Source organism: Desmodus rotundus, chromosome 11 (assembly GCF_022682495.2).
Source record: "Desmodus rotundus isolate HL8 chromosome 11, HLdesRot8A.1, whole genome shotgun sequence".
Taxonomy (NCBI): Eukaryota; Metazoa; Chordata; class Mammalia; order Chiroptera; family Phyllostomidae; genus Desmodus; species Desmodus rotundus.
In genome coordinates, this window is record NC_071397.1 from 63,552,615 (window position 1) to 63,580,582 (window position 27,968).

General features: G+C 37.7%; 1 protein-coding gene across 5 annotated transcripts in view; it reads right to left on the reverse strand.

The window, feature by feature from the left end:
• The window catches only part of REV3L (REV3 like, DNA directed polymerase zeta catalytic subunit), a 167,136-nt gene that overhangs the window by 107,350 nt on the left and 31,818 nt on the right, over positions 1 to 27,968 (reverse strand). For all 5 annotated transcript variants that reach the window (XM_071219649.1, XM_045188684.3, XM_024551816.3 and 2 more), the window contains one exon: positions 6,848 to 7,037. In XM_071219649.1, coding sequence (XP_071075750.1) covers positions 6,848 to 6,942 — 95 coding nt within the window. In that variant the 5' untranslated portion in view covers positions 6,943 to 7,037. The remainder of the gene's footprint in view (positions 1 to 6,847; positions 7,038 to 27,968) is intronic.

The window sequence follows — 27,968 nt, forward strand, 5'->3', positions numbered from 1 at the left end:
TTCCAAATCATTGATCTGATTATCAGTTCCATCCACTCTACTATTGTTTCCCTGTTTTTCTTTATTTCAATTAGTGTATCCTTCATTTCTGACTAGATCTTTTTTATGCTACTGAGGTTCTCACTAAGTTCCTTGAGCATCCTTATAACCAGTGTTTTGAACTCTGCATCTGACAGATTGTTTATCTTTATTTCGTTTAGTTTATTTTCTGGAGTTCTGATTTGTTCTTTCATTTGGGCCATGTTTTTTTGTCTCCTCATTTTGGTAGCTTCCCTGTGTTTGTTTCTATGCATTAAGTAGAACTGCTTTGATTCTGTGTCTTGATAGTGTGGCCTAATGAAGTTGGTGCCCTGTAGGGTCCAGTGGCACACAGCCTCCTCTATCACCCAAGTTGGGTACTTGAGGTATGCCCTTCCTGTGGGCTGAGTACACCCTCCTCTTGTAGTTGAACCTTGGTTGCTATTGGCAGATCAATGGGAGGGATTTACCCAGGCCAGTCAGCTGCAAGGATTGGCTGTGACCACTTACTACCAAATTCCACCCTCCACAGAGGATCACCTATACAGGGGCAGAGTGGTGGTGCTCTGATGTGGTCTGTAGTTGTCCACTGGGTGTGCTGGCCCTGGGGTTTCCCAGATGTTACAGGCCAAGATCAACCTGGGGCCACCCTTCCTGAGCTATAAAGCAATCTGAGAAGGCTGCTACTTGTGTTGGACTGGGAGATTTGCAGGCTAAGCCAAGCTGTGAAACTAAACTAGCTGCTGCTAGTGCTGGGCCTGGGACTGAGGCCAGGTGTTGCTTGTTTTGATAGGATTTAGGCAGTTGTGGAACATGAGCCATGACCAGTCATTCATATGGAAAAGCAGCTTGGGTGGGCCCGTAAGTTGGGTGGGATGGGGTCTCTGGGGATCTCCAAGGTGGGACAAACAGTGCTAGCCAGGTTGATGGAGTCTGAGATATGGCACTAGCTTGCTGCCTCTGTGGGTGGAGGGTTTAAAAAAGGGACAATGGCCTCTGCTTACCTTGATGCCAGATACTTCACAGTTTCTCCCTGTATACTACCAGTGCCTTTCAAGCTGCTACCCTGGTGCTAGAGCTCAAAGGGAATAAGTCTGAGTAGGTGAGTCCATGTGTGAGTTCTTTAAGAGGAACTGCTTAGGGCTCCAGCAGTTTCTGCCACACACTTAATCCCCACTGGTTTTTGCAGCCAGAAGTTGTAGGATGTGTCTTCCCAGAACTGGAAGCCTGAGCTGGGGGACCTGGTGTGGGGCTGGGACTCCTCACTCCCGAGATATCCCTCTTGAATTTTTATCCACCACACATAGGTGAGGGCCCAGCCCATTCTGCATCTAAGCTCCTCCTACCAGTCTGGATGGATATGGTTTCTTTAATTCTATAGTTGTCAGACTTCCATTCAACTTGATTTCTTTTTTTTATTTAAAGATTTTTAAAATGTATTTTTAGAGAGAGAAGGGAAGGGAGGGAGAAAGAGGGAAAAAAAACGATGTGTGGTTGTACCCCGTACTGGGAAATTGGCCCACAATCCAGGCATGTGCTCCAACTGGGAATTGAACCAGTGACCCCTTTGTTCTCAGGCCGACACTCAATCAACTGAGCCATACCAGCCAGCACTCAACTCAATTTCTGACAGTTCTGAATGATGACTGCTCTACATTTTAGTTGTAATTTTGAAGTGGTTGTGCCAAGAGGTGAGCCTTGTCTGTCTCCCCCACTATCTTGACTGGAATTCCTTTACCTTTCATTTTATTTTATTTTATTTTTAAAAAGTTTATTTATTTATTTTTATTCAGTTACAATTGTCTGCATTTTCTCCCCTTCCCTCCACCCCACCCCAGCCAGTCCTACCTCCCTCCCCCACCTCTACCCTCCCCCTTGATTTTGTCCTTGTGTCCTTTATAGCTCCTATAGACCCCTCTCCCCACTATCCCCTCCCCACTCCCCTGTGGCTATTGTTACAATGTTCTTAATTTCAATGTCTCTGTTTATATTTTGTTTGCTTTTTTCTTTTGTTGATTATGTTCCAGTTAAAGGTGAGATCATATGGTATTTGTCCCTCACCGCCTGGCTTATTTCACTTAGCATAATGCTCTCCAGTTCCATCCATGCCGTTGCAAAGGGTATAAGCTCCTTCTTTCTCTCTGCTGCGTAGAATTCCATTGTGTAAATATACCATAGTTTTGGGATCCACTCGTTTGCTGATGGGCACTTAGGTTGCTTCCAGTACTTGGCTATTGTAAATTGTGCTGCCATGAACATTGGGGTGCACAAGTTCTTTTGGATGGGTGTTTCAGGGTTCTTAGGGTATAATCCCAGCAGTGGAATTGCTGGGTCAAAGGGCAGTTCCATTTTTAGTTTTCTGAGGAAATTCCATACTGTTTTCCACAGTGGCCTCACCAGTCTGCATTCCCACCAACAGTGCACTAGGGTTCCCTTTTCTCTGCATCCTCTCCAACATTTGTGTTGATTTGTTTATGTCGGCCACTCTAACTGGTATGAGATGGTACCTCATTGTGGTTTTAATTTGCATCTCTCTGATGGCTAGTGATGCTGAGCATCTTTTCATATGTCTCTGGGCCCTCTGTATGTCTTCCTTGGAGAAGTGTCTGTTCAAGTCCTTTGCCCATTTTTTAATTGGGTTGTTTGTCTTCCTGGAGTGTAGTCATGTACCTTTCATTTTAAAAATAGTGTCCCCTTATGATGGGTACTAGAGAGAACTTAGTCTTAGTAGGACACCACTTCTCTCTATCACATCTCACAGTGTAGTTAGTTAGTGGATGTCAAATATAGGAGAAATTTGGCAGTGGAGTCAGTATATGAAGTATATTTAAACAACTTTAAAAAAAAAAAAGCTGTTTAAAGCTTTAGATCAGTGCCATGTGTATGATTCCTGTAAAGCAATTTCTATTTTTTAAAAATCCAACTATTTACCAAGGTCTGAAAGGTTCTTTATGTCACCCTCATCACTCGCTCCAATCTTACATCATACAACTCTTCCTTTTCCCTTCAGCCATTCTAAACATTTCAGCCCCTCTAACTTGATCCACTCTCAAGTAACTTGCCATTCCATTTCCTCTGCCCTAAACTTTTGCATGACTTGCTTTCAATATGCACTCAGGTCTCTGCTTAAACTTACCTCCCCAGAAAGCCCTTTTCTGACCATCACTACTTATCCCTTACTCTTCACCCTTCTTTGCCTTTTTTTTTTGATAACACTTAACATTTGCTGTCTAGTTTGCTGCTATACACCCCATTTTGTTTGCCATGAAGAAAGGGGTGAGAGACATATTAAATAATCTTCTCTCTCTCATTTACAAAATTCAACTCTTCATCCCTCATGCTGTATTTTTCATATATGTAAATATCCCTCTCTGTCTGGAGATATGACTGATCTTTAGTCAGATAAATGGGGGAAACAATTAAATCTGAATTGGTGGTCTGTTAACAATCTTTAGTTTTTTACATATACAATCTCACAATTTCAAAAACTTAATATAAGTTTAGTCTATCAAACCTCTAAAATATTTTGTAAATTTAGGATTCTGTTTTCTTATCTACTGCCCCAAAATATAGCCTGAAAACTCCATAATTTCAGATTCGTGTTTCTTCTGGCCAAGCAAGTCTCTGCATAATTGACCTTACAACCCTTACTTCCTATTGTTGGCTATAGTTGATTTTGCCAAAAAAATCTCAACAGAGAGACTCTGTGGGGGGAAGAAAGTAGAATGGAACAGAGTTTGAGGGCAGATATTTTTATTCTTAGAAAATTATATCTGGTAATTAGAGTTAGTTCTTTAATATAACAATGAGAAGAAAAATAAGCACAAATAAGGAAAAAATCTCAGCTAATTAACTTAGATGAAGTTAGAATCTTTTAACAGGAGCTCTCCTACTTCAGGCGCATCACAAGAAGGCAGTGTTCTTGAAAAAGACAATAATGCTGAGAAAAATAGAAGGCAGCAGGAAGAGGGGAAGACCAAATATGAGATGGACTGACTCCATAAAAGAAGCCACAGGCATGCTTTTACAGGAGCCAAGCAGGGCTGTTGAAGACAGAACATTGTGGAATCACTATTAGTAGGGTCACCAGCAGTCCACACTGACTCAAAGGTTCCTAGTACACAAGTGTCAAAGAATCCCCGAAATAAGGCTAAGGTCATGTTGTGGTCCTATCTCGTAACTCAGCCTCAGGATAATGCATAGTCCAGGGAGACTGGAATTAATACATCTTGTACAAATTTTAATTTGGTAGGTGATGCAACCTTGTCTATCTTAAAGAAGTAAGGAATATGGAAGAAGTAAAGGAATCCCATAAGCTAGAATGTATGGTAAGGGAAAAGGGGATCTAGGTAAGAGAAAAACCTCCCCCAAAACAATGAAATATGAGGGAAAAAATGGCAGCCATATATTAGATGGACAGCTCATCTTTTGCCCTGGGTATCCAGATTTATTAAAAAATATGGTAATGCCTTTAACAAATACCCATCAAAAATATAGAAAGATTGGTAACTAATTATTCATTTTACTAGGCTGTTTGGAGATTCGACTTTGAAATAGTACGTATGGAAAAGTTCTTAGAAACTACTAAACACAAAAAAGTAGGAATATAAAGCTGATGATTACCTTCAACATAATTACTGCTGTCATAAGAGGGGTATGAACTTTCACCTCATTCACTTAATTCCACCAAATAGCTATTGAGCCCTATCTACTAAGTGCCCAACACCATTTAAGGTGCTGGGTATATAATGATAGACAAGACAAATATGGTCATTTTTCTCATGAAACTTACTTGATGGTGGGAGAAACATAAAAAATAAGTATATAAACAAAAAAAATTAAAATAATTAAAACTCTATTAAGTGTTGAAGGAAACAAAGCATAGGCTGAGATACACAATAAATCTATTTAAAGTGGAGAAGTCAGAGAAAACTTCTTTGGACAGGTTAGAGGATTTGAAGGATGGGAGAAGGATGAAGAACTCAAGGAAAGGCAACTGCATGTGCAAAGGTGGGAAAGAGCTTGGCAAATCAGAGAAACTAAAAGACCAATGTTCCTGGATGGAACATAGTGAACAAAGTTACAGAGGTAGCAGGGGCGAGATCACATTGGCTGTGGTTAGAAGTTTAAATTTTATTCTAAGAATAATGTGAAGCCACTCAAGGACTTTGAAAGTATCAATATACATTATAAGAAGAGTAATTTTGTGACTTTGGAGTGAGACAAGAATAGAAGAAGGGAATTCATTTAAAATGATACTATGGTGGTCCAGAAGATAGACTAGATTAAGGTAGAAGAAGTATACAGATTTAAGATCTCCACTTGGATTTCATAAAGACCTATCAAACTCATTATGTTCCAGTATAAGTTCCAAATCTTTCCTGCCAGCCTGCTCTACCTGCACCTTCCATTCTTTTAGCAGTACAGACTCAAACTTTTATAGTCGTCCCTGATTCCTCTCAAAACCATCATCCAATGAGACAACCAATCTTGTTGACTCAACTTTCAGAATAGATCCAGAAGCTAACCACTTCTCATTACTCCCCTGCAATTACCCTAGTGCTAGCCAGGGTATTTTTTTCACTCGGATTAATGAAACAGAGTCCTAATGCTCTCTCTGCTTCCATCCTTATTCTTTTATGATCTATTCTTAATAGTTGCTAAAGTAATCCTTTTAAGTTTAAGCTAGATAGTGGTTGCTCAAAATCATGCAATAGCTCAGAGTAAAAGCCAATCCCTGGAACAGCCTATGGCAGTTCTCAAACTTTAGCAGCCACCTGACTTAGATACAGGTCTGATCCCAAGTAAAGGAGACAGGGAGAGGGGGAAGATTGGTAGAGATGTCTTCTATTGCAGTGTGACTGTAATGAAAGTTCAAAAAGGCTGTCAGAGTCCTCAGGTGTCTCCCAGGAACAGGACTGCCGTACTATCCCTGCCATGCTGAGTCATGGGCTGGGATATAGTCTATGGAAAGGAATTTTACAGCTATGGGATGATAGATGGATTTTAGTGCAGCAGCTGGGGCTGTTATTCAATTATGCTCCCTGTATTTAGAGATCTCAGAGGTACATTCTCATGGTTATCAAACCAGGTAAAGTTGATGTTCGTGATCCTGGAAACCAACGTATGGAAATCATATTTTGAGAACCACTGGCCAACATGATCTCCACCCTCTCTCCTATCTCCCTAACCTCATTTTGTCCTATTCTTTCCTCCTTCCGTTCCAGTCACCTGCATCTATGCTGTTCCTACTCCCTCACAGTTAAGGCTTTGCTCAAATGTCAAACTGCTAGTCAATAAGACCTCCCTTTTATTACCTTATATAAAATTGCCACGAGTCTACTTCCCCACCCTATACTACTAATCCTTCTTATCCTGCTCTTCATCTTTTATTCTATAGCAGTAATTATCAAGTAATAAATACATTTATTTCATGTTATATCTATTGCTATTTTCTGTTTCCCATTACTAAATGTAACCTCCATGGAGGCAGAAATCATTGTTTTGTTCACCAGTATATTCCAAACACCAAGAGCAGTGCCTGGCACACAGAGGTGCTTAATTCATATTTGTTGAGTGAATTACTTGAATTTCTAGTTTTTGAAAGCAGAGAAACAGAAAAGATTAAACAAAAATGACTGTTAGCCATCTATATGGTATTGCAATAAAAACTAACTTTAAAAATTTACAGCAAGAAATTTTCCCTAGTTCCATCAGATTAGAAATAAAAGAAAAATGAAGAGTATATTTTAATTGGATATTTCTTTTAATTAGAATGGCAATAGAAATAGATACATAAAAATTTTTAAAGGTAATATCATATACTTACATTCCTGATACTAACGACACTTTGAACACGTGCTGAGCAGTGGAAGATGGATTGCCTAAAGCCACATTAAGTGCTCTGTCGATACTGAATGCCATCTGAGACAGATAGCTTTCTGGCTGTTGTCCATAACCATCGTATGGCACATAGAGGTAAGGAAAGATGCCATGTAGATGAAGACATGTCTTCTGACCTAAAATGTAACACATTAGAAAGTTTAGTCTTGAGATGCATTTAAAATGTTAACAGTACAAAGCTCAAAATTACATCATTTAAATGTTCTAATGACAACACATATAAGGTAAGGGTTGAAAAAATTAACCCATAGTTAAAGCCACCTGTTTTAACTGTATCTTACAACAGAACACTTAGGAGCATTTTATAAACATAAGCATTATAGTATGATTTAAATAGTAGTTTTGGTGAAAACATGTTTGACTATTTCACCCTCACAATCTAACTAGTTTTATGTACTTCACTGAACAGTCCTATAATGCCACTTGGCAGTGTCATGAATCTTAACAAAAATTCACTGAAAGTTGACTAAGTAGATCAATGAATGTTTATCTCAGCATAAATGTTTTCAAACAAGAGACTTCCCTAAGGCAGAGACAGCTCTAGGTGAAAGAAGGTAAAAACAGTTTCAGTGTGTGGAATTTTGCTACTGGGGAAGGGGAAAATGGGGGGAAAAACCAGATACAAACAAATCAAAATAAAATCTCTACAGATCAGTTGTCTGTAACAGACCTCTGGATATCTAAATTGCACATCTGATGGAGTGGGACACAAGAGGACACAATGAGAGGAGGGGGAAAAAAAGCACACACACTTCCCAGGAAGCCATTATATCAGGCAAGGTGCAGAAGGGGTAAATGGTGCCAACTTGCCCACAGACAATCTGGCACAGCCATGATAAAGAAAGTAATATGAGTAAGAACCCACAAAAGAAGTGCCACAGAAACAGTAATGTATCCATGACAAGGTTAAGTAACAACAGCAACAACAAAAAGCAGGTGTACCATTACTCACATGAATCTGGCAGAGCTAGCTGTGTGGAAGCGGCTCCTGTTCCCTGAGCATTGTCCCTAGTTCCCCTTCCGTCCATGCTATTTGTCTAATTTAAGCAGAGAGGAGAGCAGCAGTGGTGGAAGAACACATCCATGTTTCTCACGCTGTCACTCACTATCACTGTACTCTCCTGCCAACACAAGCTCGGGCTTCTTGCCCAACCCTTATCGTACTCTGTTTCACTGGGCTTTTTCTTTTGATAGGAAAGGAAGTAATTGTTTAGTATTTCCTAAATATAATTTAGAATGATTTACAAAAATGTATAAGAAATGATTCGATGTTCTGTTAATAACTGTGTTTACACTTTTTTATGAGTAACATCAGCTTCTCTTACTTTGAAGGTAGTTATAACAGAATTATTAAATCTAGAACTTATTACATATGGTAGAGCAAAATTGGAAAGATAAGTCACATAATGGAATAAGATCAACACCCTTCTGAATACAGAGTTCTGATTTAAACTATCCATTTTCACACTTTTGAAGAATTACAAATGGTCTTGCCTTAGACCAATTTCAGTTTCTATTTTTAACAGCAGTTATGCTACTTAGTATCAAAGGAGGAAAAAATACTTTCAATTGAAAGCAAATTCTTTGGCTATTTAGTTTAATTGCTAAATACATGATACTATTTCCTAAATATTGCAGTTTTTGAATTCTTCACATAGAAAAAATTCAGGTTGTAGTCATGAATGAATCTTAAAGAAAATATAATTAATCAGTTTACTGATAATCTACTTGAATGCTTTTTTAAACATCTCATGTTTAAAAAGGTTATAACCATTACTATTCTGGATATAAACCACAATTTGGTTAAAAGTGACTGGCATGCTGAAGCATGATGTGAGGGAGGTAGAGAGATAGAGAAGTATCCCCTTTTTAGTTGACAGAATTACTAGTATAACAGCATATTTATAAGAAATATTATAAGTTCCTAAAATACTAATTTTACAGACCCTTTATTTTAATGAAAATTTGGGTGAATTTTATGACACCAAATTGTAAAATGTGATCTTTACTAATGATTTCTCTATACGGAACGTGCTCACAAAGTTCATGCATTTTAAAAAATATTTATTTTTCACATGTCCTGTGAAGTAGGGACCAGAGAAATTATCTTTCTCTTTATAGGCTTTGGAACTACAGTAATTTGTGATATATTACTTAGGACAAATGCAGAAATAACTTACTCAGCAGGCACTGGACTAAGTGCTTTACATATATTTATTTCTAACACTTAGAATAACCTTGCAAGTATCACAAAGTTTCACAGAGCTATTAAGTAACTGAATCAGGATTTGAAAACAGATCAACAAAATCTAAAACTAATGTCTTTCCATTTAACCATGCTGGTTCAATTTTAAAAAGTTAACTTTGGCTTCCTTAATCCTTAATTTCTCAGTTCTTATGTATTACCATAAACACCTGTTTCCTCAATGATCCTAATATCCCTAGGATGTAGCACAAACACACAATATGTGTTAAATAAATATATATTAAATGAATTGACAAACCCTCAGCATAACAGAATAACTGTGTAAGGAGAAGGGAATGATGTGAAAGCCTTTGAATATCTGAAAAAAAATATCTATAAAAACAGAGAGACTCTGATACAACTAATGGAACTGCCATCAGTGTTACTCTGGAAAGTACGGGTATTGTGAAGAGTCCTCAGCCTATTGCACTTTCCTACCCTGAATGACCCTAAGTCCCATGCAAATATGTAGTCACTGCATCCACACAGATGTATCTTCCTGATTTTCCAGCAGCTTGGAGATGCTGGATGGCAGTGCAGTGTTTCACTCACCATCCTCCCTCACGAACAATCTCCTGAAGAATCACAGCACAAAAATTCTTGGCATAGCACTAATGTCTCTAATACAGAACAGTATCATAGAAAGTAAAATAATGAGAAGATAAAATAAAAGATTCAGAAAGATAAGGGAAATGCGTAAAAATAAATGTGAGCCAATTTATTAACATTGTATCTTTTATTATTGTAAAATCTGTAGTTCTGTAATAACATTGCTTTATCTTGACAAAGCTACAACTTCTATTTATTTCCCTCCATCAATCAGTTCCACCCTGCAAAAATGTGTGGAACCACATGCAGCACAGTCCCTTAGAGTTAAACTCGTCTACCTTCACCCCCTCGGTTAGGATTAGGTTCAGCTGTGAGAAAATGCCCTAAAATCAGTAGCTTCAGCATTAGAGGCTTCTCTATCATAAAAGAAGTCCACAGGCAGGTAAGTGGTACTAGGGACTCAGGTTTAGCGGCCTCATTAAGAGGAACTTGTGTCTTCAGTCCTAAGGCTTTTCCTATACTCTGAGTTCTACACACAGTTTTTAAAGAAAGTTTATAGTTAGAGAAAGCTATGCCATTGGAAACATTACTAGATGATTTGAGATTCTTAAAGGATTTAGGATATTAGCTGTTTCTAGGTAACATGTAGAGATAAAGAAAATATTGCTACTTTCTGAATGTTGCCCCTTATTGTCATGTCAAACTGAATTAAGGCAACAAGTCTAGTAGGGATAAAGATTATCTTTGGGAGATTAAGCCTATGTACATAACACAGTTTTCAAAAAATTTTTAAGAGTTTGAATTTTTCAATTTAACTGATGTCTAATTAAGAAACTACAACAAAGTTGTTTCAGGAAAGCCCAATGGAAACTGGTCACAGTGTAACTGCTGGTTTTTAAAGACACTATGGCAAAACTTTGTAGAGTTGGCCACTATTGAACTGTGTTTAAGCAGGGATTGTATAAATAAAAGGCAGGTGCCGCAGGTGACTTTGTAACAGCCAGTACTTGGGTGCTCTGAATCTAATCTTTCACAGAACTTAGAATTACACTAAACATTAAGTCCTCTGTATTCCAAGATTTCTTATATTACTTTCCCACATTTCCTTCTATATTTTAAGTTCCTGGATTTGTTCTCTTAAAAATGTGCATCTAAAATCTTACTAATTCATAGCAAAATTACCTTTATTTTTATAGATCCATGTTCGATGAACAGAAAGACTAACACATACCATTATTCTAATTCCAGGGTCTGCAAATTATTTTGTGTAAAGTGGCAGACAGCAAATTTTTTAGGCTTTGTGGGCCATACTATTTCTGATACAACTACTTAACTCTGCTGTTATAGCCTGAAAACAGCCAGAGGCATTACTTAAGTGAATGGGAATGGCTGGGGTCTAATAACGTTTCATTTATAGAAATAGGCCACGGTAGGGATTTGGTCCATGAGTGGTATTTTGACAGTTCCTGCTCTAATTAACAGGACTTCATCATCATTCAGAATGGGAAAGTTTATTGTCTTCTTTTTTGTTTTTCTTTTTTAAAACAAGCTGATTATTATCTTAGGAGACTGAATAAGAAATGCTTATTTTGTAATTTGTAAACCACACTTCCCAAACATCAAACTCAATATACCAAATTTTTAAATAAAACTCTATAGATATCCTGCAAAAATACCTGGTATATGAATGGGGAAATTTATATTTATAGAATTTTTCAGATTTTCTTCCTAGAATATCTTTTCTAAAAGTTTTATATCACCATCATTAACTCGATCTGCTTCCCTCCACCTTCTTTGCTTCTTTCTACATTTTCACTCCATAATTCTTTCCCCACCCCACAAAACTGCAAATGAACCAAAGAGAACTCCTCATAGTTACAATTGTAAGGCAAGTATTATGTCATCTATTTTCATTTTTAAAAGCCTTAGGAATATACTCTTAGCCCTAGAAATTACATTTTCAGAATTTATTCTAAGGAAAAAAAATAAGAATATACGTGAAGATTTAGCAATTAAAATGTTAATATAGTATTACTAATAGTGAAAAAAGATGAAGACTATATAAATTTCCCAAAATAGGAGATTAAGTAATTATGGTATATTGGTATCATAGATTTATGACTCCCATACCAAATTCTGCTTGCTGCCTGTTTTGTAAGTAAAGTTTTATTGGACTACATCACATCCACTTAGAATGGTCTGGGACTGCTTCTGCTACAGGCTCTGCTCAGAGTTGAGTAGTTTCAACAGAAACCTTATAGCCCTGAAAGCCTAAAATATATGCCACGTGGCCCTTTACAGAAGTTTCCCAGCCTCAGCAACAGGTGGTGTTGATGTATATTTTCTACCATGAAACAATGTTTATGCCATACTATTTATTTCAGGTGACATTTAGGTTTATTTCGATCATAAAACTATATATAAGCATTAAACTAGATAATGGGTGATTTTTTATTTTTGCATGTAATAAAGATGAGTAAATAGGCAATTACGGAATGGTAATTCTATATCCAGAAGTACCTAAGATTATGAGAATGCAGGTAGGCTTCCCAGAGGTAGCAACAAAAAAAGCAAAATGAGAAAGAATGTTGCAGTATACATAGAACCCTGAAAGGAAAAGAAAACAGGGCATGCTCTGGGAACAGGAAAAATGTAGTTAGGATAGAGCAAGGCATATAATGAAGAGAAAGGCAAAGTGTGTGTATATCAGGATGTACATGCAGACTGTACCTGTGCTATTTTGCATTTTATAAAATTACCTTGTGTACACATTGTGGAGAAGCTGGGAAGAGACCACAACAGGAAGATCTGTTTAGCACGCTGCTGGAGTAATTCACGTGAGATATATCAGTAGAGATAAAGAAAATATCAAGAAGGATTTGGGGCACAGAATGGAGAGGAAACCTAACTGACTGGCTACAGCGGGTAGGGTAAAGGAGAAAGAACCAAGATGACCTAAATTTTTGGTTTAGGCAACTGGTTGAAAGGAGACATCATTCAAAGAAAACTGAGAAACAAGAATAGGTTGATTTTTGTTTTGAACTTAGGAAATTTTATGTCTACAGAATTTCCGAATATTTACATTAAGCCCAATTAGGTACACAGATGTAGAGCTTATGAGAGAGGTCTAGGCTAGAAAAGAAAGATTTGAAAGTACGAGTAACAATGGGGTGACCAGGAAGAATAGACAAGAGATGGGCCCAAAGCCAGAAACTTAAGAAATATTACTACCTAAGGGAAAAATAGAGGATTTCAATTTATGTGGCATATGAGAGAATGAGCCCCAGGCAAGAAAGGGAAGTAACAATTAGTAAATAACTGGCCATTTAAGTATGTTAGCCATGGAATCAGAGTTCCAGGGATCCAGTAGAAATGTATAAGAGAAGGGAAAACAATAAGAGGCTGAATCAGAGACTGGAAAGAGGTACTTCCAAAATGGCAGAGGGAGAACCTTTGTAAACCTGCTCCTCAAAAAGCAACAAGAACACTTACAAATACCGCCAAAATCAACTTTTTTTCAGCACTGTAGGAATTAACTAAAGGCTTGTGATAATCTAAGCAGTGTTTAAAACAAAAAACAAAAAACAGTTGACTCTCAGCAAGAACAGCAAGCTTTGTGGTGTTTTAACCTACACTAATCCAATCCCCCTGCTCCCCAAGCTCCAGAGTAGCCTTGAAAACCAAACCCTTGTAACTACAGTAGCTGTGAAAACCAATAGCCAAACAGGCACTGGAGAGGCCAGAATAGTTTTGGAGTTCTCTAAAGCCCATTCTCAGAAAACTGTCACTATTTGACCTGCCTGGCACATCTTGCTGAAAAGCTCCATTCTCAGGGCTTGTCTTTATTTGCTCAGACTTAGCTCATTCTATGTGCATAGTTCTACCTACAGCACTTTTGTTGAAAACAATTAGCAGCAATTGTTAAACATCTCAGTTGTCTAAGGGAATTTATCAGTTGCAGCTAATGAGAGACTGGACAAAAAACCTGAGAGAAAATTTAAGGAATGAAATGTCCATAAAGGGCTTTGAAGAGCTCTAAATTAGTCCTGGAAATTTAGAGGGCTACATACATGTGTGGAGCTGTATGCATGCTCAGGAAGACCTGAGAAGCCCCTAATCTTTCACTTCTGCCTAACCCTGAAGCTCAGCTCCAACACCAAAGTACAGAGCTCAGCAGCAAAAGCTGTAGGAGACCAATTGGTTCAAGGCATTTAAAGACATCTCTGACCAGTCATAAAAAAACCACTAAGCTATCTGGGCAGAGACTTCAAAGAATAGAGACTGTATACACAGAATTAGCCCAGGAAAGTCACTAAAGAAACACCACCACCCACAACAGAGCAAAAACAAACCCTGGGACTAAGAAGAAGTATGATTTCCATAATTTCCATATATTATTTTAAATATCTAGTGTTCAACAATCACAACAAAAATCTAAAGCATAGAAAGAAACAGCGAAATATGACCGATACATAAGGAAAAAAAGCAGTCAATAGAAATTGTCCCTGAAGAAGTAAAGGCATTTGTCTTACTAGACAAAGACTTTAAACAAGTATTATAAATATTTCAAACAACTAAAGGAAATCATGACTGAAGAATTTAAGGGAAGTTTGAGAATCATGTCTTCACTAATAGAGAATATAAATGAAGAGATAAATTTGATTTAAAAAATCAAATAGAGAAGATGGCGGCAACATAGGTGGGAGCGGAGTCCACTTCCCCTCAACGCCAGGGAAATACCTAGCTGATCTGAGGAGCAGAGCGAACAGCCAACAGTATTCCAGCATATACGAAGATTAGAGACCAAAGATAGAGGACACTGAAAGATCTGACGGTGAGACAACAAAACCTGGAGTGCTGAAAAGACTAGAGATAGACCGTGTTAAACACATAAACGTCAGCTCAAGACCAGTGAGCACAGGAGAGTAAGGAGACAGCACCACCGAATCCCATTGGCATTCTACCATAGAAGTTCATATCATAAATCCAGGGAGTCAGAACAAAGCAATTTAAGACGCAGAGGCCAACAAGAAGAACCTCACAAACAATGGGAAGACAAAGAAACAATTCCCAAATGAAAGGAAAGGAGGAAGTCTCAGAAAGAATACTAACCGAAAAAGAGGCAAGTCAACTATCAGATACTGAGTTCAAAGCAATGGTCATCAGGAAACTCACTGAGCTCTCTGAGCTCAAAGAGAACTACCAGAAACTACAAGGAAACTACAATGAACTCACTGCAAACTATATCAACATGAAAAAGGAAATAGAAAATATCAACAAGAGCCAAGAGGAAATGAAGAATACAATTTCTGAATTGAAGAACACAGTAGAAGGAATTAAAAGCAGACTTGATGAAGCAGAGGATCGGATCAGCGAGCTGGAGGATAAAGTAGAAAAAAACACCCAGAAGGAGCAAGAAAAGGAAAAGAGGCTCAGAAAGAATGAAGAGGCAATAAGGGAAATGCAGGACAACATGAAACGTAACAATATCCGTATAATAGGAATACCAGAAGGAGAAGAAGAAGAGCAAGGGATAGAAAACCTGTTTGAAAAAGTAATGATGGAAAATTTCCCTAATCTGAGGAGAGAAAAAGTCACCCAAATCCAGGAAACACAGAGAGTCCCAAGCAAGAGGAACCCAAAGAGACCCACTGCAAGACACATCATAATTAAAATGGCAAATTTCCAAGACAAAGAGAGGATCTTAAAGGCAGCAAGGGAGAAAAAGGAAGTAACATACAAGGGAGCCCCGATAAGGTTAGCAACTGACTTCTCAATGGAAACGCTCCAAGCCAGAAGAGAATGGCAAAAAATATTCCAAGTAATGAGAACCAGAGGCCTCCAACCAAGACTACTTTACCCAGCAAGGCTCTCAATCAAGACAGAAGACCAAATAAAGAGCTTCCCAGACAAAAGAAGTCTAAAAGAATACAGCTCCACCAAACCAGCTCTGCAAGAGATGCTAAAGGGACTGCTTTAAGGAAAGGAAGGAAAAGAGAAAGACAGAGGAACACAGGTAGGAAATAATGGCAATGAATAACTACCTATCGATAATAACCTTAAATGTAAATGGATTAAATGCTCCAATCAAAAGACATAGAACAGCTGAATGGATAAGAAAACATGACCCACACATATGCTGCCTACAAGAAACCCATCTCAGGACAAAAGACTTACACAGACTGAAAGTGAAGGGCTGGAAACAAATTTTCCAAGCAAACGGACAGGAAAAAAAAAGCAGGGGTAGCAATACTCATATCAGACAAAATAGACTTCCAAAGAAGGGCCATAAAGAGAGACCCAGAAGGTCACTTCATAATACTCAAAGGAAGAATCCACCAAGAAGACATAAACATTGTAAATATATATGCACCCAACATAGGAGCACCCAAATACATAAAGAAAATATTGGAGGATTTCAAGAAAGATATTGACAGCAACACAATTATAGTAGGGGATTTTAACACCCCACTATCAAAAATGGACAGGTCTTCCAAACAAAAGATCAACAAAGATATTGTGTCACTTAACAATACCTTAGAGGAAATGGACTTAACTGATATATACAGAGCTTTTCATCCCAAAGAAGCAAAATACACGTTCTTTTCAAGTGTCCATGGAACTTTTTCAAAGATAGACCACATGATAGGGCACAAAGCAAGCCTCAACAAATTCAAGAAAATTGAAATCATATCAAGCATCTTCTCTGACCACAAGGGTCTGAAACTAGAAACCAACGCCAAGGGTAAAAACCCAAAACACTCAAAAGCATGGAGACTGAATAGCATGCTATTAAACAATGAATGGGTCAAGAACGAGATTAGGGAAGAAATCAAAAACTTCCTGGAAACAAATGAAAACGAACTCACAACAACCCAAAACCTATGGGACACAGCAAAGGCAGTCCTGAGAGGGAAGTTCATAGCAATACAGGCCTACCTTAAGAAGTTAGAAACAGTTCACACAAACAACCTAACCCTACGCCTACAAGAACTGGAGGAACAACAACAAAAACAGCCCAGAGCAAGCAGAAGGAAGGAAATAACCAAGATCAGAGCAGAACTAAATGACATAGAGACTAAAAGCACAATTGTAAGGATCAATGAATCCAGGAGCTGGTTCTTTGAAAAGATAAACAAAATTGACAAGCCTTTAAGTAGGCTCATCAAAAAGAAAAGAGAGAGGATCCAAATAAACAGAATTAGAAATGAAAGTGGAGAGATTACAACTGATACCACAGAAATACAAAGGATCGTAAGAAATTACTATGAAGACCTGTATGCTAAGAAATTTGAAAACCTAGATGAAATGGACACATTTCTAGAAAAATATAATCTTCCAAAACTGAATGAAGAAGAAGCAGAAAACCTGAACAGACCAATATCAGCAAAGGAAATTGAAGCAGTCATCAAGAAACTCCCATCACACAAAAGCCCTGGACCAGATGGTTTCACAGGAGATTTCTACAAAGCATTTAAGGAAGAACTAACCCCTATCCTTCACAGACTATTCGAAAAAATCCAAACTGATGGAAGACTCCCAAACTCTTTTTATGAAGCCAACATCATCCTAATCCCAAAACCAGATAAAGACACAACAAAGAAAGAAAACTTCAGGCCAATATCGCTGATGAACATAGACGCTAAAATTCTCAACAAAATATTAGCAAACCGCATCCAGCAATATATTAAAAAGATCATCCACCATGACCAAGTGGGATTCATCCCAGGGATGCAAGGATGGTACAATATTCGCAAATCAATAAACATAATACATCACATCAACAACAGCAAAGACAAAAATCACATGATCATATCAATAGATGCGGAAAAAGCATTTGATAAGATACAGCACCCATTTCTGATAAAAACACTCAGCAAAGTGGGAATAAAGGGAGCAGTCCTCAACATAATTAAGGCCACATATGAGAGACCTACAGCCAACATCACACTCAATGGACAAAAACTTAGAGCTTTCCCACTAAGATCAGGAACTAGACAAGGATGCCCTCTCTCACCACTCCTATTCAACATAGTATTGGAAGTCCTAGCCACAGCAATCAGACAAGAAAAAGCAATAAAAGGCATCCAAATTGGAAAGGAGGAAATGAAACTGTCACTGTTTGCAGACGACATGATAGTGTACATGGAAAACCCTATAGACTCCACTCAAAAACTACTCGACCTAATAAATGAATTTGGCAAAACAGCTGGATACAGAGTCAATACCCAGAAATCAAAGGCATTCCTGTACACCAGCAACGAAACTGCAGAAACAGAAATCAGGAAAAAAATCCCATTCGATATAGCAACAAGAAAAATAAAGTACCTAGGAATAAACCTAACCAAGGAGGTAAAAGACCTGTACTCAGAAAACTACACAACACTGAAGAAAGAAATTAAGGAAGATACAAACAAATGGAAGCATGTACCATGTTCATGGATTGGAAGAATCAACATTATCAAAATGGCCATACTACCCAAAGCAATTTATAGATTCAATGCAATCCCTATTAGAGTACCCATGACATATTTCACAGATATAGAACAAACATTGCAGAAATTCATATGGAACCATAAACGACCTCGAATAGCTGCAGCAATTTTGAGAAAGAAAAACAAAGCAGGAGGGATCACAATACCTGATATCAAACTGTATTACAAGGCCACTGTAATCAAAACAGCCTGGTACTGGCATAAAAACAGGCACATAGACCAATGGAACAGAATAGAGAGCCCAGAAATAAACTCAAGTCTATACGATCAATTAATATTTGACAAAGGAGGCAGGAGCATAAAATGGAGCAAAAACAGCCTCTTCAACAGATGGTGTTGGGAGATCTGGACAGCTACGTGCAAAAAAATGAAACTCGATCACCAACTTACGCCATACACGAAAATAAACTCAAGATGGATAAAAGACTTAAATATAAGCCGTAACACCATAAAAGTCCTTGAGGAAAACATTGGCAGGAAAATCTCAGACATTCCACGCAGCAACATCCTCACAGACACATCCCCTAAAGCAAGGGACATAAAGGAAAGAATAAACAAATGGGACCTCATCAAAATAAAAAGCTTCTGCATGGCTAAAGAAAACAGCACCAAATTACAAAGAGTACCAACAGTATGGGAAAACATATTTGCCAATGATACCTCAGACAAGGGCCTGATCTCCAAAATATATAAAGAACTCACTCGACTCTACTCCAGGAAGACAAACAACCCAATTAAAAAATGGGCAAAGGACTTGAACAGACACTTCTCCAAGGAAGACATACAGAGGGCCCAGAGACATATGAAAAGATGCTCAGCATCACTAGCCATCAGAGAGATGCAAATTAAAACCACAATGAGGTATCATCTCACACCAGTCAGAATGGCCAACATAAACAAATCCACAAACAAATGTTGGAGAGGATGTGGAGAAAAGGGAACCCTTGTGCACTGTTGGTGGGAATGCAGACTGGTGAGGCCACTGTGGAAAACAATATGGAATTTCCTCAGAAAACTAAAAATGGAACTGCCCTTTGACCCAGTAATTCCGCTGCTGGGATTATACCCTAAGAACACTGAAACACCAATCCAAAAGAATCTGTGCACCCCAATGTTCATAGCAGCACAATTTACAATAGCCAAATACTGGAAGCAACCGAAGTGCCCATCAGCAAACGAGTGGATCCAAAAACTATGGTATATTTACACAATGGAATTCTACGCAGCAGAGAGAAAGAAGGAGCTTATACCCTTTGCAACAGCATGGATGAAACTGGAGAGCATTATGCTAAGTGAAATAAGCCAGGAAGTGAGGGACAAGTACCATATGATCTCACCTTTAACTGGAACATAAGCAATAGAAGAAAAAAGCAAACAAAATATAACCAGAGACATTGAAGTTAAGAACAATCTAACAATAGCCAGGGCGGGGGTGGGGGGGTGGGGGCGGGGATAGGGGGAAGAGGGTATTACAGGAACTACTATAAAGGACACATGGACAAAACCAAGGGGGAGGGTGGAGAGGGGGGAGGGAGGTGGGTTCACCTGGGGTGGGGTAGAGGGATGGGGAGAAAAGGCATACAACTGTAATTGCATAACAATTAAAAAAAAAAAAAAAAAAAACATTCACTGAAAAAAAAAAATCAAATAGAAATTTTAGAATTGAAAAGCAGAGTAACTACAATGAAAAGTTTATTAGAGGGGATTGACATCACATTTGAACTGGCAGAAGAAAAAAATCTAAACTTGAACAAGTGAGTGGAAATTCTTCAATCTGAGGAACAATAAGAATGAAGAAGAATTAACATGTGGAACTCCATGAAGCATACCAACATATACATAATGTGAGTCTCAGAAGAAGAGGAGAGAGAAAAAAAAGTGGAAAGAATATTTTTAAAAATAAGGCCCAAAACTTACCAACTTTGATGGGGAAAATTAATCTGCACATGTAAGAAGCTCAACAAACTTCAAGCACATAAAACCTAGACCTATTATAGTCAAACTATCAAAAGACAAAGGAAAAGCATCATGTACACAGTTTCCTCAATAACATAAATAGCTGACTTCTCATTAGAAGTCATGAAGGTCAGAAGACAGTGGGATGATATAGATACAGTGATGAAAGAAAAAGACTGTCAATCGAGAATTCTGTATCTAACAAATCTATCTTTCAAAAATAAAGAAGAGCTGGGTGAAGTGGGGAAAAAAGAAATTAAGATATTTCCAGATAAATAAAATTGAGAGAATTTGTCACTAACATACCTGTCCTACAAGAAAAACTAAAGGGTATTCAATTTCGGGCTCAAATAAAGGATAATAAACAGTAACTCAAATCCATACTAAGCAATAGAGAAGCACGAGTAAAGGTAAGTAGATAGGCAAATACAAAAAATAAAAATGTATTTTAAATTCTTTTCTTCTCCTATCTCATTTAAATAACAGGTGCAAAAATAATAATTTTGTGTTAACACACTTATAATGTATAAAGATGTAATTTGTACAAATGAGGTTATATTAAAGCAAAGATTTTATATGCTATTAAAATTAAATTGGGATTAATCCAAATTATAGTGTTTAAAAGTAATCAACAGAGCAACCACAAAGCAAATAACTAAAAAAAAAAATTATATAAGACAATAATAGAATTAAAATAGTATACTAGAAAATACTTATTTAGCATAAAAGAAAGCTGTAATAGAAAAATGGAGCAACAAAAAAGCATAAAACATAGAGAAAACATACCAGAATGGAAGGTACTAAACTATACAGAGCTGAAGGTGGCTGACAGACATATAATATCTTGGCACATAGCTCTCTTCTCAATAGAGAAAATCAAATTTCACATTTTTCCATTTACCAGTAAAATTTGGGATACTATGACGAGGAGATTTTACAGAAGCATCACAAGCCAAAGCAACTCTAGGTATTGGAATCCTATGACTCAGCCATGTCTCAGATGTGCTAAATACATTTCCTTGAATTAATATAGTCTATAACCAGAAGAATCATCACTGAATAAGAAAAAGATTGATGTAAAGAGCAATTTTTTTGAAGAAAACAAAGAATATGATTAGTATTTAGATGAAAAACACTGTAACTGCATGTCATTCTTGAAGAACCAGCTTACCTGCTAATTCAACTATACACACCTTCCTTAACCCTCAAAAGTAAATTTAAAACTTGTTTTCTCATTTATGTCCCACAGCGCCTGCATAAATCTATTATGGCATTTATCCCATTATGCTACATATATGTTCATACACAGTGGAATCACATCATATGTGTATTTTTTAACTGGGTAGAAAGGCACTGATGGGAATGGGAAAAGACAAAGGTAGAGAAACAGAGGAAGAGACCAAATAAATGAGTACGAGAACACAATTAAATGGTGCCAGTGTGTCCAGTCAGTAAGTTTATGCTCTAGTGACATGATGTAGCATACATAAATCTATCATTCTTTAGTTGGTCTCAGTTACTTTGTGTCTCTAACAGTGGAAGAATGTCCTCTTGAGAGAGGCAACTAGTGTGACTCCACTATTTAAAAGACAGTTTTTAGTTTTCATGAAACATGGCCCTAACTGTGGGCCAACTATTTCAACTAGGCTCAACTGAGGAAACAGTGATTAGCGTCTATATCTGAGGTAAACTCAGTTGTTGGACTTGTTGAAAGATAGTATGGTGGACTTCACGCAATTTAGGATATTGTCAAGGGAAATTCTTCCTATGAGATTTTAATCTCATACCTTTACTTCTCCATGCATATTACATGGAGATTAGAGCCTAGTTTTCAATGCAATTTGCACTACATTGTCTGTCTCCACACCTACAGTATGAGTTCCTTGAACACATGCATTATGTCTTCTTATTCTTCCTATTCTCAATGCCTAGAAGAGAGCCTGGAATATAGTAGGTGTTTAATACATGTTGGGTAAGCACATATAGTGTGTAAGTGTGTGGAGGGAGGGAGGGAGGGAGGGAGGGAAGGGGAGAGAGTCTTGTGTCCAGTTGTTGGCTCAGACCTCCTAAAACCCTTGGAATTTCCCTTATGATAGGAGTATATTTTGTTTTTCGTAACAAACCCCTTTCGATATACCTGCATTTATGCTAATGAAATGACTTTTGGTGGGGCCTTTAGATAGGCACACAATGAGGGCTGGTTGCCAGAGGAAATCAACCATATGATTAGAGGGTTGGAACTTTCAGCTCCAATCCCTCTAACGTCACATCCAGGAAGGGGAGGGTCTTAAGATTTACTTCAATCATCAATAGTCAAAGATATAATCAATAATGCCTTTGTAATGAAACTTCAGTAAAAAGTCTCTCTCAAATAATGAAGTTTTGGGAAACTTCCTCGTTAGTATACACACTGAGAATGGTGCAACCCGACTCTACAGGGACAGAAGCATCTCAGCTCAGGACCCGTCTGAACTTTGCCCTATGTCTCTCTTCATCTGACAGTTCACTTGTATCCTTTATAATAAACTGTATAAATAGAGCATTTTCTTGAGTTCTGTGTTGTTTTAGCAATTTATCAAACCTGGGGAGGAGAAAGGGGGCATGGAATTCCTAAATTTGCAGTCAGCCGGGCAAAAGTACAGGTTCCCTAGAGACCTCATTTGTGACTAGCACCTATAGCAGAGGTAGTCTTGATCCTCTACCCTGTGGGGTCTGCACTAGCTTCAGGTAGTTAGTGTCAAAACTGAATTAAATTCTACAATACTCATAAGTTGATGTCAGAGAATTGAGAATTTATTGTTGGAAAACCGACACAAATGAATGTCTTTTTCATTCACAAATGAACGAGTAACTCCTAAGAGGGCTTTGAACTGTGACTAGTAGAAAATTTGACTGCTTTTATTTTATTTTATCCCTATAATTTCTTTACAAATGCTAATGATATATTTATAATAAATGCCCTCCTACCTTTTCCTATTTGCAAGGAGACTAAGTGGACTGAATTTTGACTTTAGGACTAACTTGCCATATTAAACAACAGTAAAATAAACAGCAAAATATAACATACAAATTCTTTTATGATTAATATGTCCAGAATTTGATGAAATGACATGTCCAAATTCATATATAATATGGTTTGCAATTTTTATTATAGCAGGGAAATCAGTAATTACACTGTGGAGTTCACAGTGATGGTGAACCTCAGTTGGGTACTGCTTTAAGACCCACACACCATGGTGTATCATCGTACTTTTCTAAAAAGCCCAGCCTTAAAAAATTAAACTGCAAACAGTGGTTTCAAAGCCAGAATCTCAAAAGGAAAAAAAAAAGTACTTTTCAGACTAAATGTCATAAAAATAACCAGTGTTTATTAGCCTTCACTATAAAAACTAAAATTCTGGTTTATAAAATAAATATTGTTTTAGTTTCAGACATTTTAGCCAGAACAGTCACACACATTAATCTTTGTGGTATTTCAACCGAAAGGGAAGTAATACAAAGTCTCAAAGTAAAATTAATAACCTGATTACAATGTGAAAATTCACCTCAGATAATTTAAAGCAATAATATTAATAGCTAATAGAAATAAATTTACTGTCCAAATTTGTATATAAAAGCCTAAATTTTCTTTCAAAAACATATATAATGTTACAGGTAATTAGATTATACAAATCTAGTAAATTGATCAACTATACTTTCTGGTAGCGGAACACTAAAAGACCTTAAAATTTTACCTATCTAAAAGAAAGTAAAAAGACAACCCACCGAGTAAGAGAAACTATTTGGAAATTATACTTGATAACAAACTTGTATCTAGAATAAACAACTCTTACAACTTAATAAAAATACAAAGAACCCAATTTTTAAAAAGAAAGGATCTGAATAGACATCTCTCCAAGAAGATACATACACCACTGGCCAGTAAGTATGTGAAAAGATGCTCAATATCAGTAGCTATCAGTGAAATACCACTCAAAACCACAATGAAATAGCACTTCACACCCACTGGGTTGGCTATAATCACAAAGTCCTAACAACAGTGTGGAGAAACTGGAAACCTCGTATACTGCTGGTGGGAATGTTAAATGGTGTAGCTGCTTCCTCAAAAAGTTAAACACAGTTATCCTAGGACCAAAAATTCTACTCCTAGATAGATGGATGCCCAAGATAAATGAAGATATACTTCCACAAAAAAACTTGTATGTTAATGTTTTAGCAGCATTATTCATAATAGAAAAAAGGTGGCATTAAACCAAATGTCCATCAACTGATGAATGGATAAATATAATGTGGAATATCCATACAATGTGGAGTATTTATTCAGCCATAAAAAGGAATGAAATACTGATACATGCCACAACATGAATGAACCATGGAAAGACACTAAGTTAAAGAAGCCAGACACAAAAGATCAATATTATATGATTCCATTTATGTGAAATGTGCAGAATAAGTTTATAGGGACAGAAAGTTTTTTAGTGGTTCCAAGGGCTGATGGTATTGGACAGAATGTGTAGTAACTGCTACTGAATATGGCATTACTTTTTTTTTGAGTGCTTAAAATGTTCTAAAATTGATTGTGGTGATGGTTGTACCACTGTGTGAATACACAAAAATTTACTAAACTGTCTACTTTAAATATATAAATTGTATGGTATGTGAACTATGTATGAGTAAAGCTGTTCTATAATTTTCAACATATCTATAGTCATTGTTTTCTTTGAAGGTCTCTAATGAGATTACCTAACTTTCAATGAATATACCAGTAGAATCAATATATTCATTAAAATGAATGATTGGATTTGTAGCATAAAAAATATATTGAGAAATGTACAAACATTAGCTACTAAAACCACTATACATCTTTATATCCATTTAATGATGTACTTAGTATTTTTATTTATTTTTAAGTATATTTTATTGATTATGCTGCTTTAGTTGTCCCAATTTTTTTTTCCCTTTGCCCCCCTCCACCCAATACTTCCTTTCCCTCCATCAGTTACCACGCTGTTACTTCATGTCCATGGGTCATGCATGTAAGTTCTTTGGCTTCACCCTTTCCTATACTATTCTTAACATCCCCCTCTCTGTTTTGTTCCTACCAATTATGCTTCTTGATCCCTGCACCAATTCCCCCTTTCTCCCTCTTACCCTCCCCGCTGATAACCCTCCTATGATCCCCATACTATGATTCTGTTCCTGTTCTGGTTATTTGCTTAGTTTATTTTATTTTTTAGATTCAGTTGTTGATAGTTGTGAGTTTGTTGTCATTTTAACACTCATAGTTTTGTCTTCTTTTTCTTAGATAAGTCCCTTTAACATTTAATGTAATAATAGTTTGGTGATGATTAACTCCTTTAGCTTTATCTTGTATGGGAAGCTCTTTATCTACCCTTCCATTCTAAATGATAGCTTCGCTAGATAGAGTAATCTGGGTTGTAGGTCCCTCTTTTTCATTACTGTGAATACTTCTTGCCAGCCCCTTTGTGCCTGCGGTTTCTTTTGGCAAAACCGATAGTCTTATGGGAACTCCTTTGTAGGTTACTCTGTTTTTCTCTTGCTGCTTCTAAGATTCTCTCTTTATATGTAACCCTTGGCATTTTAATTATGATGCATCTTGGTGTGATCCTCTTTGGGTTCAACTTGATTGGGACTCTCTGTGCTTCCTGGATTGCATGTCTATTTCCTTCACCAAATTAGGGAAGTTTTCTTTCATTATTGTTTCAAATAGATTTCCAATTTCATGCTCTTTCTCTTCTCCTTCTGCCACCCCTATGATGAGAATGTTGGACCTCTTGAAGTTGTCCCAGAGGCTCCTTATACTATCCTCATTTTTTTTTATTCTTGTTTCTTCTTTTTTCTCCTTATATTCCAAATCACTTAATTCTCAGCTTCATCTACTCTCCTGTTGTTTCCCTGTAAATTGTTCTTTACTTCATTTAGGGAATCCTTAGTTTCTGACTGGATCTTATGCTGCTGAGGTCCTCACAAAGATCCTTGAGAATCCTTACCAGTGTTTTGAACTCTGCATCTGATAGAGTGCTTATCTTCATTTTATTTAGCTCTTTTTCTGGAGTTTTGATCTGTTCTTTCATTTGGGCCATATTTCTTTGCTCCTATTGGCAGCCTCCCTATGTTTGTTTCTATGTATTAGAGCTGCTTTCACTCCATGCCTTGGTAGTGTAGCCTAATATAGTTGGTGTCCTATAGTGTCTGTCCAGTGGCACAGCTGCCCCTATCACCCCAGCTGGCTATTTGAGGTATGCCCTTTGTGTGGGCTGCGTACACCCTCCTCCTATAGTTGAGCCTTGGTTACTGTTGGCAGGTCAATGGGAGGGATTTACCCAGGCCAGTCAGCTGCAAGGACTGGCTGTGACCACAGACCACCAACCTCTGCCCTCTGTGGAGAATCAGCTGTGCAGGAGGAGATGGTGCTCTGACATGGTTTGTAGCTGTCCACTGGGTGTGCTTGCCCTGGGGTTTCTTGGTTGGTGCAGGCCAAGGTCAGCCACCCACTTGTGTTTTGCCTGGGGCCACCCTTCCAGAGCTATAAAACAATCTGAGAAGAATGCTACTTGTGCTGGGCTGGGAGGTTCCCAGGCAAGCTAAACTGTGAAACTAAACTGGCTGCTGCTAGTGCCCTGCCTGGAGCTCACTGAGGCCAGCTATTGCTTGTTTGATAGGATTTAGGCAGTTGTGGAACATGAACCAAGACTAGACATTATGTAAAAGCAGCTGGGGCCCATAGATTTGGTTGGGCGGAGTCTCTGGGGATCTCAAAGGCAAACAGTGTTACCCAGGTTGACAGAGTTTCAAATATAGCACCAGCCTGCGGGCTCTGTGGCTCTGTGTGGGGGGTGGGCTCAGAAAAAGGACAATGTCCTCTGTTCACCCCAATGCCAGACACTTCAGCCTCTTTTAGTACACCTTTCAAGCTGCTACCCTGGTGCTAGAGCTCAGAGGGAGTAAGTCTGCGTAGGTGAGTTCTTTAAGTGTGTGGGTTCTTTAAGAGGAACTGCTTAGGGGTCCAGAAATTTATTCCACTGACTCAATCCCATTGGTTTTTGCAGGCCAACATTATGGAGTCTTATCTTCCTGGCACTTGAACCCTGGGATGGGGGGCCTGGTCTGGGGCTGGGACTCTTTGCTCCCAAGATATCCTTCTCAAGTTTTTATCCACCATACATGGGTGAGGGACCAGCCTGTTCCATGTCTACACCCCTACCAGTCTGAATGGTTGTGATTTCTTTAATTCTGTAGTTGTCAGACTTCCATTCAACCCGATTTCCGACGGTTCTGAGTGATGGCTGTTCTATATTTTAGTTCTAATTTTTTAAAAAGATTTATTGATTTATTTTTAGAGAAAGAGAAAGGGAGGGAGAAACAGAGGGAGAGAAACGTTGATCGGATGCCTCTCGCATGCCCCCAGCCAGGGACCTGGCCCATAACCCAGGCATGTGCTGTGATAGGGAACTGAACCGTTGACCCTTTGGTTCACAGGGACCAGTGCTCAATTCAGTGAGCCACACTGGTCAGGGCTTAGTTGTAATTTTGATGTGGTTTGTACAAAGAGGCAAGCCATGTCTGCCTACATCACCATCTTGACTAGAAGCCAGTATGGTATTTTTAAACCTTAAATCACATTAAGATACTTTGTCAAATTACAGGGAAATGTTTCATTTACAGTAAAGTGATCATTACCAAAAATAAATATATAAATAAATGAATAAATAAATGATTATGAAAGAATTGTCAATGAAGAAGTTTTTTTAGACAACAAAAACAATGAAAATAAACTACTC